Source organism: Danio rerio, chromosome 18 (genome assembly GCF_049306965.1).
Source record: "Danio rerio strain Tuebingen ecotype United States chromosome 18, GRCz12tu, whole genome shotgun sequence".
NCBI lineage: Eukaryota > Metazoa > Chordata > Actinopteri > Cypriniformes > Danionidae > Danio > Danio rerio.
Window position 1 is genome coordinate 7,496,604 of NC_133193.1, and position 13,517 is coordinate 7,510,120.

Here is a 13,517-nt window from a genome sequence, read left to right on the forward strand (position 1 = left end):
CAAGGATGCAATTCTAAGCTGGACAACCGTGATCTCTGATCCCTCAGGCATCACTGCATCAAGACTCCTCACTCATCTATAAGCGATATCACCACATGGGCTCAGAACTGCTTTTGCAAAATTTGTCAAGTATCACGATATGTAGTTACATCCACAAATGCCAGTTAAAAACTGTATTATGCCAAAAAGAAGCCCTATGTTAACAGTGTCCAGAGGCGCAGTCGACTTCTTTGGGCTCGATGGGCATCCATCATGGACCATCACCCTGTAGAAACATGTACTGTGGTCAGATGAATCAGAATATAGGTATTTTGGGGGAGAAAATAGACAACATGTGCTCCGGACCAAAGAAGAAAAGGATCATCCAGACTGTTACTAGCAACAAGTCTAAAAGCCAGGGTTTGTCATGGTATGGGGTTGTGTCAGTGCCTTGGCAAAGGTAACTTCAACTTCTGTGATGGCACCATTAATGGTGAAAAGCACATAGAGATATTGGAGCACAATATGCTTCCTTCTTTTCCAGGAACACCCATGCATATTTCAGCAAGACAATGCAAAACCACATTCTGCACACATTACAAAGTCCAGGTTGCGGAGGAAGAGGATACAGGTAATTGACTGGCCTGTCTGCAATCCTGACCTGTCTCCAATAGAGAATCGTGGTGCATTTTGAAGCTCAAGATGCAGCAACGATGACTCCGTACTATTGCCCATCTTGTTTTCAGGAAGAATAAGACAAAATGGCACATGAAACACTTCCTCACTTGTTGTCCCTAAACATCATTTAAGTGTTGTGAAAAGACATGGCAACATTACAAATTGTTAATGCTTTACTGTTGCAACTTTTTTTAAATGTGTTGCAAGAACCAAAATTTAATTATGTGTTCAAAAAAGAAAAATCACGATGAACACATTAAATAATGTCCATTGTCTAAAAAGAAATACAAGTCAAAGTAAATTTAGAAATCACTTCTTTCTTTTTTTATTTGCGTTTTCATATTGTCCCAACTTTTTCTGATTTGGGTTTTGTTATTATTTTTATATTAAGTTATTATTTTTTAACCAATACAATGCATTTTTGCAATTGCCAAAATTATACCTGTGCAACATACGATCTTTTGTGGTCCAGGGTCACATATGTGAAGTCATTCAGAAGAAACCAAAGTGGTGTGTGCATTGATCTATCAATCTTTTGTAATTAATTGTTGTGTTTAATGTGAATTTAGGATGCTGCAGATATTTTATCCCGTGGGACTCCGAGCCCATCCCAGACTTCCCAGTTGACATCTGCTGTGTTGCCCCCGATTACACTGTCAGCAGTTCCACCCGCCTCCATCTGGAGTGTACCAATCAGTGTGAAGATTGATGAGCTCCGCCCCTACACTCCTTATGTGTTTGAGGTCTCCGCCTTCACCAGTGACGGGGAGGGCCAGATCGCCAGCACTATGGTCCGCATGCCAGAGGCTGGTTAGTGTTCATACACTTAATTCTCAAAAAATATATCTACATAGACATCAGTTTTAAAGTTTAGAGTTTGAAAACAAAAAAAATATTTTGTTCAGCTAGTGTGTGGTTAATTTATTTGAAAACTGAAAGCAATTTAGAATGTTTCACTTTTGTGAGCTTGAAATGTCTTTTTTATTTTGGTTAATTGTATGTTTTTAATTATATTTATTTTGAGATTTCCATGCATATATTCTAGATACTTACATGGCATATACAAGTAAATGAATAATTAATATTGATAATAATAAGAAATTGTAATGAAGGATTGTGTGAAATTCAAGACTGAAGTAATACATTTAAATACAAATCTGTTCATTTAAAGGACACCTGTAATGAAAATCATCTTTTTACAGCAGTGGATATTAATGTGCATTCTGTCGCGTTTGCCATGCGAAAACAGTGCAAAGTTAAGCGTGTGTGTGTGTGTGTATGTGTGTGTGTGAGTGAGTGTGTGTGTGTGTGTGTGTGTCTGTCTGTCTGTCTGTCTGAACTTTATAACAACTTTGTGTGTGACTCACCGAAAGGTTTGAATGAACTCCTCAACAAATACATCAAATAATCATTGGGAAAGTTTTTACTGTAGTATTTCTCACGGACGTCACATGAGATCTGCTTCCTTCATGTCTTTCACTGTGCTGTTTATCTGATGCAACCAAGGTGGAGATTGAGGCACACTCTGACAGGCTTGTGGGAATGGTGGGCGAGGAGAACCAGCATTAAAGGCACAGGCCACAAAAACAGCTACTAGTGTGTTCAGAGCAGAAAATTCCAATATGCTGGAAGATATAATAAATAATCTGATGGGTGTTTTGACTTTTCTTAAATCTTGAAAAAGGGGTAAAATAGGTGCTCTTTTAAATTGTAAAACAACAAATCACAATATTAAAAAGACTGTATTTGTATAAATAGGGTCTTGGTCAAGAATAAAAGACATTTTTCAAAACATTTAAAATTTTACACTACAATTTGACATTTAAAATGATACTTTTTTTCAGACCTGCACTTTTTATGTACAATTGATAATCATATAAAATGTTATTTCATTTTGAAATGTTAAATATTACTGTGGTTGACTGATTAGCAAAGCCCTGTAGTTGCATGTGAAACACCATGACAAAAATGTTTACAATTGTTATTTCACAATTATAGCATTAGATGATATAATAATAGCATGAAATGATTTTGTTTTAAATATGCCTGACAAGAGATATAAAACTGTTGTTACACTGAATGACATTTAAGTGAGTGTCTTCTGATGATTCGTTATCGTTAATTATTGTTTTTGCATTATTTTTTTATTTATGTTTACACCTTAAATGCTGCCTAAAAATAATTTGTGTTGCAGCCCCTGAAGACCCACCGCAAAATGTAGTTTTAAGAAACATTACTTCTAAATCCGTGTCTCTAACTTGGGAGCCTCCAAAGATCATCACAGGACGCTTCAGTTATGTTATCCAGCTTCACAGCTCTGAAGGTAACCTTTACTAGCATCAGTTCAGTCCATTGACAGTAACAATTATTTTATCAGAGAGACACCACGTCACTAAATACTGTACCTAAACCATAGTGGAGTTTATAAAGCTGTGTGACATTAAATGTAGCACATTCAAAGCACATCCTCTGATTTTTTTTTTTGAATGCATCTGCGTGTTTCAGGGTTGATTAGTGAGAACAGCACAATCGATCAGATGTTTATTTACACTGGACTGACTCCATACACAACATACTACATCCATGTGATGGCCAAATCAGCAGGTGCCGCAGGACCAGCAGCAGTGATCAACATTACAACACTAGCAGAAGGTAAAAAATATATACAGTGTGCAAAGTTTTGATTCTCAAAAAACATTCAATGGGATCCGGTACAATGAGAAGTGCATGTCTGGAGTTTATTTTTTGTCACATTAGTCAGTACCAAAAGGCAGAAGTTTATGTATTTTAATAAAATGAAGATGTTTGCTTTGTATTCCTTGTGTTGTTGGGACGAAATGGCCTCCCAAAAGTATAGCAATATATAAACATTGTGATCTTGTGGGGACATTTTTGGTCTCTATGAGTAAAATAGCTCATAAACCAAACAGAATAAAGTATTTTGAAAATGTTAAAATTGGTGGTTGGCCGTTATCATCATTAACGTGAGACTCTTATTGCGCAATAAAATCGCCTCTAATCTATTCTTGTAGGTTGGGTTGAGAGCTAGGTCTGTTCTACACAAGCTATGGTTACTTTCTCCTTGATATTTTAGCGCAACTGTATACCTGACTGGTGAGCCATCTGACAAAAAAGTGCCCTTCTAAATTAAATCAGCAGGATGCCTGACTTTACCTGCAGTTCGGCAGTTTCACTTTTAACATTTTATTCATGCTGCCATGACAAACTGGGGTATTAGACGCAAATAAGGAGTAAGGACTGGAGAGAGTGTTATGGAATTTAATATCGCACGCCACATGGAAAAAAAAAAACTTCCGCATTTTGCAATGTGTGTGTGCGGTCCTTTACTGACAGAAGCTTGTGTGGAGCTTGTCGGAAAATATGGCAAACATTCCTACATGACGGTATTAGTTTGATCGCAGTGTTTACTTCAATAATGCCTCTAATATCTGCATACTCCACATGTCTTCATTCCATTTCTGTTTAGTTCAGTTATGACTTTAGTCGGATAAAGGTGATCAAAAATCGCTGTTTGGAGCTTATATAGGCCTACAGTTCACAGTTCATGTTTAACTGAATAAACAGTGAGTAAACACAAGTACATCTTATTGAACATCATTCATTTTCATCGGCAATTATTATAGTAGAACAGTTTCTCAAGCAGTTTGTGATGCATTTTGGAGACAGGAAATGAGCCCCTGGTCTAATGAGCCACCTCGCCAGAGAAACCCGTTCTCAAAGACTTATCATTTTGGTAGCACATACATTCTGAATGGTTTCAGCAGAATTCAAATGAGCCATTTTTATCTATATTGATTCTTAAAATAATCTAGGTAAAAAGAATTCATCTATGCCCACCTATAATATATATATATATATATATATATATATATATATATATATATATATATATATATATATATATATATATATATATATATATATATATACATACATACATACATACATACATACATACATACATACATATATATGATAATACGTGTATATATATATATATATATATATATATATATATATATTACAAATAAATAAAATTGTTTTTATTATCATACAATGATTATTTTAAATAAATAACAGAAATTAATCCTAAATGTAACTGTAAAACAATGTAAAGACACAACTGGAGTGATATGCTAAGAAATCTTTTGCATGAATTTTAATGACAAATCTATAGAATACAAAAAAAAATTGTGTTTTATGTAATTATCTGTTGTCTTTTCCTTGACCCATGGCTGAGAATTAATGTTATGAAGTCTTACCTCTCTGGCTTGTTGTCCCTCCTTTATGCTTCATAGCCATGCTTAGCCAAAATAAGATCATCATCATCATATTATGACTTTAGTTTTGTCGACTTGCAAAACTCGCTGCATGCCAACACTTCTGCATAAAAGTTAATCCGGTTTTATAGCGCATGAGCACCGTGTATTTTATCAGGACGCGCAGCGCACGGGAATGGTTTTCTGCATGTATGCGTCAATTTGTTTTCACCAGCGCTGTTTTGGTTGCACATAGGGAACAACAAACGCATATGCAAAAGATGCCAAATGTGAATGGCCTCTTACGTCTTCATTCTGGGATTACCACTAAAAATTAATACGCTTGCATAAAAAAAATCCTGTCTCAAAGCTTTTACTGTCTGGGGCTTGTTTTTTTTGCACCGTACCCTGTGCCGCCCTGCCAGAAAGATGCCGCCCTGGGCGATCGCCCATATTGCCCATGCCTAAATCCGCCACTGATTATAAGGAATGTAACATTTGAAAAAGCAAAGCCACATTCGCTGTATGAAAATGTTATTACCTCAACCCTAAAAAGACTTGCTTAACCAAATTATGTTGTGCTGACTGCAATTTAAAGAAGCACTTAATCACTTTAGACTCCGCTGATGTAGAATTGCTTTTGTTTTTCCCCCATTTTTATATGACCCAGCAAACCTTCAGTCTACAAATTCATCTCTATATTCTGCAACAGTGGAGAATTAATGGCTTGTTTAGTTTTGTACAGACATGCAGCCAGTGATGATTGATTGTTGGTTTTGTGTGTTTTCTATCAATGCTTGATGGTGACATTGTGAAGCGTGTCATAGAGAACAATTAATTTTGTGACTCATCTGTATGGAGAATCTCTTCCCGAAAGGCTCGGGGAATAAGTGTTTGTGACTTCTCTAGTATTCAGACTCCAGGGTCAAAATAAGCGAGGGTTATAAATGAGATTTATATTTTGCTGGACTGGGTGTAATTACTTCTGTCTGCAAAATCCGCTATCTCTAATTATACCTTTAATTGGGTTAATTTAGCTGGAGGAAATGACTTTTTTTTCATGCCGAGCCAGTTGGCGCCGCGTTTGTGAATGCTCATTAAATGCACAGAAAAACAAGAAAGGTTATTTGTTCATTTAGGGTTGCTTTTATCTAAAATTAGATTTCGGTTGAAGGCCTCAAAGCATCCGCTGCCGAAAATGTGTGATAAATAAAGGGTGGCCTTTTTCTCTGTACAAATGGGAAAATTGAAACTGTTCTCTCTAATGAACATTAGGTGGGCACATTAAAAGATTTTGGTCGTATTCTTTCATTATTCAATCATTCAGTCAGTCATTCATTCATCCATTTGTTCATTCATTCGTTCATTCATCCATTGATTAAGCAAGGATAGATTAAACTTATTTTACAAATGTGACACTGGGTGACGCAGTGGCGCAGTAGGTAGTGCTGTCGCCTCACAGCAAGAAGGTCGCTGGTTCGATCCTCTGCTCAGTTGGGGTTTCTGTGTGGAGTTTGCATGTTCTCCCTGCGTTCGCGTGGGTTTCCTCTGGGTCCTCCAGTTTCCCTCACAGTCCAAAGACATGCTGTACAAGTGAAATGGGTGAGCTAAATTGTCCATAGTGTATGAGTGTGTGTGTGGATGTTTCCCAGAGATGGTTTGCGGCTGGAAGGGCATCCGCTGCGTAAAAATGTGCTAATGAATGAATGAAGTGACAGTAGTTAGATTTTCTGACTGAACTTTTTAAAGAATTATTGTTTCTACAAAATAATTAAAGATATAAGTAAATAACAAAAATAGTTATTGTAAGTTTCTTGATCAAATGTGTATAACAGATCAAAGAAAATCAACCAATTGTCTTTTTTTTTTAGGAAAGACAATACAAAGAAGACATCTGTATCCTTAAGCATGCTTTGTGAATATCAAAACTAAATGAAGAGTTCAGATGCAAAACCCTCTAAATCCATCAGACCTCTTTTCTTGTAAATGAGCATTTTCTATAAGGCTTTTCTTATAAGGTTCAGAAGTTTCATTTTATATGTAATGAAAAGGTTATAGTTAGTAAATAAAATACCTTTTTTTTTTTTTAAATGTCACTTTAGACAATTCTTTTTTATTTTAACAAGGTCAATTTTCTTTTTCTTTAAAACCAGCTAAATCCACACACACACACACACACACACACACACACACACACACACACACACACACACACACACACACACACACACACACACACACACACACACATATATATATATATATATATATATATATATATATATATATATATATATATATATATATATATATATATATATATATATATATATAAATTTAAATATATAAAGCTGTCACGTAAATGACGGTTCATTCCGCTGTGATAAACCAGGGAAAAAGCAGAAGGAAAATGAATAAATGAAATCTGTCAAGTAAGTGCATTAATTGATAACGTTAAAACTGACATTAAATAAATCTTAACAATCTGTTGGCATTTCTGATATCTAGGATTTAGATTTAATGTAAGGAGAACAATGTAAACATTGCAAACATTGTAATCTAAGTTGAGTTGCTATTTAATGTAGCTATAGTTAATCGGACTCATTCAAAGTAGCGTTGCTGCGCAAAAACACGTTATGAAAACATGCTACACTTCGGAATACACATTGTGTTTTCTTTTTCTTGTAATGCACAGAGTTTTGAGGTAAGGGACATTTCCATTTGTCATTCACTGACAGTGGGACAGGCTCATCCAGCTCATCAAACTCCGTCTTTTAAAATCAAAAGCGGAATAAAACAGTTTCCTCATAAAAGTGGGCGTATCAGCGCTGCTACATTGAAAACATATGATTCGATTCACGCTTCTGATCCAAGGATCTGGCGGCTTTTGCTGTCAAAGCCAGGTGGCATTTAGCGGCTTTTGTGAACAAACTGTTATTTCTGAATGCGCTGATGCTGGGATTTATATGATTTAAAACAAATCTATTTGTTGATGGTGTAGTATTTGCCTAAAGCATTCACTCAATGTCATTAGCTCATTTTTGGCGGAAGTGGAACTTAGCAGCTTTTGCATCTGAACTCTTCAAATATTCTTTGTGGTTTACACTTTTATTAGAAATAAATTTGCACATTTGTCTTTAATATTACTGAATTTTCGTATTTCTTTTTTTTTTTTTTTTTTTTTGTGAAGGACTTGAAGGTATTATATTTCTGTGCTGCAGTCACTGGAGGTTCTAAAAGCCCTGTTTAAAGAGATGTGAAAATATACTTTATATATATATATATTTTTAAATATGAACGTTTACTCATTATTTACTCTCCCTCAAGTGGTTCCCAACCTTTATGAGTTTCTTTCTTCTGTTGAATGCAAAATAATATATTTTAAAGAAAGCTAGAAACCATTGACTTTCATAGTAGGACAAACAAATAATATGTGAGTCAATGGTTGCTTATTTTAAGCTTTCTTTAAAATGTCTTCTTTTGTGTTCAACAGAAGAAAGAAGCTCATAAAAGTTTTGAAATTAGTAAAAGAATAAGTAAATGATGACTTTTTCATTTTTTGCTGAACTATCCCTTTAAGTACACTGCAAGGTGTGTTCATACTTGTGTGTTTTTATTTCCATGTCAGCCCCGAGCGCAGTGTCTCTTCTGAAAGCAGAGGCTGTGGACTCCACATCAGTCCGTCTGTCCTGGCGATCCCCAATCCAACCCAATGGTCTGATCACTCACTACCGCATTCTGGTGCTGTACCATGATACACTTGTACAGGACATCACCCTGAGAGGACAGGTGACCACTCAATAAACTACACAAGTGTTCATATTTCAATATCCAATTTATTTATATTAATTGTTTAATTATCGGCATGAGTTAAGTCTCCTTTTTGTGCCTGTAAATATAAATAGGGCTGAAGAATATATTGTTTCTGTATTGATATTGCAATAAGTACATAAGCAATAGTCAAATCACAGGATATTATAACCGGTGTTATAAACGAGCAGGAGCCACTTTTAAAAACTTATACAGTCATCCCAACGTTCAACCAGGGTGCGAATTACACATCGACGATCAGGGGAGTCGGGTTTTTGGGTTATGTTTGGTAATATGCCTCGGTGAACCAAATTTAAATATTTAATTCAATTACATCTAGTTTATCAAACTTGTTATTATTTTCATTGCTTTGAGGGATATTGACTTGTTCACAATGACATTTGTGATATTAAATAGACGGTGACAGGTTTGCTTTCCTGCACCTATTTATAGATGATCATGAAAGACTGCATGTATTTTTAATTTTACTGTTTAACTTCCATGTGCAAGCAAGTATATAATCAAATACAAACTATAGATCTAGTTTTTACAAACACCTATAAACGCCTTTATTAAAGAAACACGCACAAACAACACTTACACTGTCTGTCGGTGCTCTAGATTTGCCGGTTTCAAACTGATGAATTAATATTTCTGATGCAAACATGCATTCACAATGGTTTGAACCATAGTAGGGGTGGTAAAATATATATCTATAATTTTAATTCTTAATATTATTTAAGATGCAGATCGGAGCAAACTATTTCTTTACTATTAAACCGCAGACCCTTCCATACATCTTGTTTTGATGTTCTTAAGGGGGGATTAAACATTAATTAGGGGTGTCAGAATCTCCCAAACCCCCCTGCAATTCGCACCCTGCGTTCAACCATAAAGTTACCATGGGCATGCCAACCTGATTTCACCAAGTAGGACATGTTCCTGCATAAACATCTATGCTGATCTTGTAACAATATTCCAATGCAGCCTGTTCTCATGAGGAAATGTAAGTATTTTACGTTTTGTCAGTTTAGTGGCTAATTCAGTCGTACGAAAATGTAGGATTTAAAAAGGAGGCATGGCACCAAATCCCACCCCTAACCCCAACTGTCATTGGGGGATGAGCAAATCGTACTAAATTGTACGATTTAGATCATACAAATTCATACGAATTAGCCACTAAATCAAGTTACATCATCTAAGTTACGAATTGCTGTGAGATTGCGTTGACCGATCAGAATTAAGGGAGATGTTTACTGTTTATGTTAAGTTAGGGTTATGCTCTTCTACATGATTGTTATTCAACTATTATTCCCTCTGATTTTGGGAATAATTTACAGTTATGGTTTGGTTTAGGGGTAGGGAATAGGTATGGATTACATTTTCCAAAAAAAATGATGTTCCAGGATCAACACAGATGTTAATCCAGGATCACATCGTACTTGGCAAAATAATGAAGATATTAAGATAATAATAAAGGCATAAGAAATTACACTTGTAACTTAATTGTGAGATTAAATGTATTTGTGTTTATTTATACAATGAAGACTATACAGTGTCATTTTACATTTGATTATTAGATTTGTGTATCTGTAAATCCAGAAAATTAAAAATCACAGTGTATTTTATTTGTATATTATTGCTCTACTGTGTTTATGAGTTTTTGTTATCAGTTTATTATATTTTAGGCGCACTTCCTTACAAAACCATCCTAATGTATATAAAATTGTGAATATATTGTTATATTCAGAATTTTAATAATATTGTCTGGGGAAATTATACTCAGTATCGCAATATACAGTTGAAGTAAGAATTATTAGCCCCCTTTTAAAATTTGTTTTCTTTTTTAAATATTTGCCAAATGATGTTTAACAGAGCAAGGAAATTTTCACAGTATATCTGATAATATTTTTTTTTTCTTCTGGAGAAAGTCTTATTTGTTTTATTTTGGCAAAAAAAGCTTTTTTTTTTTTTTTACATTTTAGTGACAAAATTATTAGCCCTTTTAAGCTATATGTTTTTGTGATAGTCTACAGAACAAACCATCATTATACAATAACTTGCCTAATTACTCTAACCTGCCTAGTTAACCTAATTAACCTAGTTAGGCCTTTAAATGTCACTTTTAGCTGTATAGAAGTGTCTTGAAAAATATCTAGTCAAATATTCTGTACTGTCATTATGGCAAAGATAAAATAAATCAGTTATTAGAAATGAGTTATGAAAACTATTATGTTTAGAAATGTGTTGAATCTTCTCTCTGTTTAACAGAAATTGGGCGAAAAAATAAACAGGGTGCTAATAATTCAGGGGGCTAATATTTCTGACTTCATCTGTATGCATTTATATATTGATTAAAAATAAAAGATTGCAATGTCAGTTAAATAAAAGATCGCAATGTCAGCACCGTGCAGCCCTAAATCCGAATATACTGATTTAACATATACTATAAATTACTTGAATGAGATTTCAGAGGAGGATAAATTGACTCGAGTTTAGGGTTCTAACAGCCTGTGGAGCCCTCAACTTCAGACAACTTACCCTCTTTGAACGTGCGCAGCTGTAAGTAAACACTGACTTCATTGAACAATTTTAAATCATCTTATTGTATCAGCTGTAATCATTTATAAATAAATTAAAATGTATTCTGGTGTACATTCACTTACACGAGGTGTCTACACAAATAATATAAATCAACCCCCTGGTCTGAATGTTGACGTGCATATGTGCAATTTTATTGTGTTACAGAATCTCATTTCTCCACTTCGTCGCAATGCAAGGTCACTTGACTTCACCACAGAATCTGTGTTTACTCTTACCTCACATGAAACATTTTCCACTCTGGGTCGTGATTTTACCAACACTGATACAGAAGCACCATCAGCCCTTCCTCTGACCCCGAGTACCCCCCACACTCCTCCACCATGGCTCACGGTGACCCACGACAGAACCGACGCATCCGTTCAGACTCAGACTGATGCTGTAACTGAAGACCTGACGACTGAACACCCACCTGTCACTCCAGGCACTGACCAATCATCTGTGAACATAAGCCCCTCCCACCCACATCGAGTCACCAGGTCGACTGGCTCAGACTCCACCCAGCAGGAGACCAACCCTCCAATCAGTGCAGCCACCACTGTCGGCATAGAGAGTAAAATAACTCTATTCACTTACAATTGAAGTCAGAATTATTAGCCCCCCTGTTTATTTTTCCTCTAATTTCTTTTTAACGGAGAGAATACTTTTTTCAACACATTTCTAAACACTATAGTTCTGATAACTAATTCCTAATAACAGATTTCTTTTATCTTTGCCATTTTGACAGTAAATTATATTTTACTGGATATTGTTCAGTATACCAGTATTCAGCTTAAAACTGACATTTAAAGACTTAACTAGGCTAATTAAGCAAGTTAGAGTAATTAGGCAAGTCATTGTATATTGATGGTTTTTGTTCTGAAGACAATCGAAAACAAATATTGCTTAAGGGGGCTAATAATATTGACCCTAAAATCATATTTTAAAAATTAAAAACTGCTTTTATTCTAGCCGAAATAAAATAAATAAGACTTAATGCAGAAGAAAAAATATAGAAAACACTGCTTAAAATTCCTTGCTCTGTTAAACATCACTTGGGAAATAATTTTAAAAATTCACAGGAAGGCGAATAATTTTGACTTCTACTCTACATTTTAAGGTTTTGTGGTTTGGTTGAAATATTTCTGTCAAAATGACAATCATAATAAGTAACAGGTTTGAATGGGGTCTTTTAGCAATTTGACCCACAAATCTAAGATAAGGAGGCAAAATACTAGTTCCTTCATCCTTGCTTTAGTCTTTGACCTAATGACAGTAGATTGTTACTTAATTCACTTTGATTTATGCAACATATTTTCTTAATAAACTAAATAATACTGTAATAATAATGTAAGTGACATGAAAATAAATAAACACAATTGAATACAAAATTATTAGCCATCCTGTGAAAATGCCATTCTTTTTCAAAAAATTTCCAAATGCTGTATAGAGGAGTTTTTTTTTTCAACACATTTTTTTACATAATATTTTAATAACTAATGTCTTATTTATTTTCCCATGATGACAGTAAATAATATTTTACTAAATATTTGCAAGATACTAGTATTCAGAATAAAGTGACATTTAAAGGCTTAACTAAGATAGGTGTTTATTAGTCAAGTCATTGTAAAAGAGTGGTTTGTTCTGAATCCAATCAAAAAAAATTCTAATAAAATTTACCCTACATAATATTAGTATTTTTTTAAACTGCTTTAAATCCAGCCAAAGGAGAAATAAAAATCCTGCTTTTAATCCAACACTTACTCTGGTCCCCCGGGCTCTGCACTAGTTGGACATTGCAACCTGCAGAACCTGGGAATTTAAGAAAAAAAGAAAAAAGAAAACTAATAAAACAAAATACAACAGGAAATGCTGTGTAAAATTCCATCCTCTGTTGAACATTACTTGGAAAATATTTTTTTAATTATATAATTTTCACAAGAGGGCTAACAGTTTTGTTTATAAAACTATACATAAAAACAGAAAACAAATTTTTAAAGGTGCTGTTGACTTGAAATTTTCACCAGATGTTGATAACAACAAAATTAACCCATATATGCACATAAAACAAACTAATTTGTTTACTAATTAAGTTCTTTGTAATAAAAGGAAATGACACAGGGAAAAAGTATTGAACACATGAAGAAAGGGAGGTGTAAAAAGGCAGTGAAAGCCCAGACAGCAGCTGAA

General features: G+C 34.5%; 1 protein-coding gene across 4 annotated transcripts in view; it reads left to right on the forward strand.

Moving 5' to 3' along the window:
* Positions 1-13,517, forward strand: part of ptprq (protein tyrosine phosphatase receptor type Q) — a 137,308-nt gene that overhangs the window by 62,499 nt on the left and 61,292 nt on the right. For all 4 annotated transcript variants that reach the window (XM_073930217.1, XM_073930216.1, XM_073930218.1 and 1 more), the window contains 5 exons: positions 1,227-1,467; positions 2,852-2,980; positions 3,163-3,309; positions 8,566-8,726; positions 11,496-11,901. In XM_073930217.1, the coding sequence (XP_073786318.1) occupies positions 1,227-1,467; positions 2,852-2,980; positions 3,163-3,309; positions 8,566-8,726; positions 11,496-11,901 (1,084 nt within the window). The remainder of the gene's footprint in view (positions 1-1,226; positions 1,468-2,851; positions 2,981-3,162; positions 3,310-8,565; positions 8,727-11,495; positions 11,902-13,517) is intronic.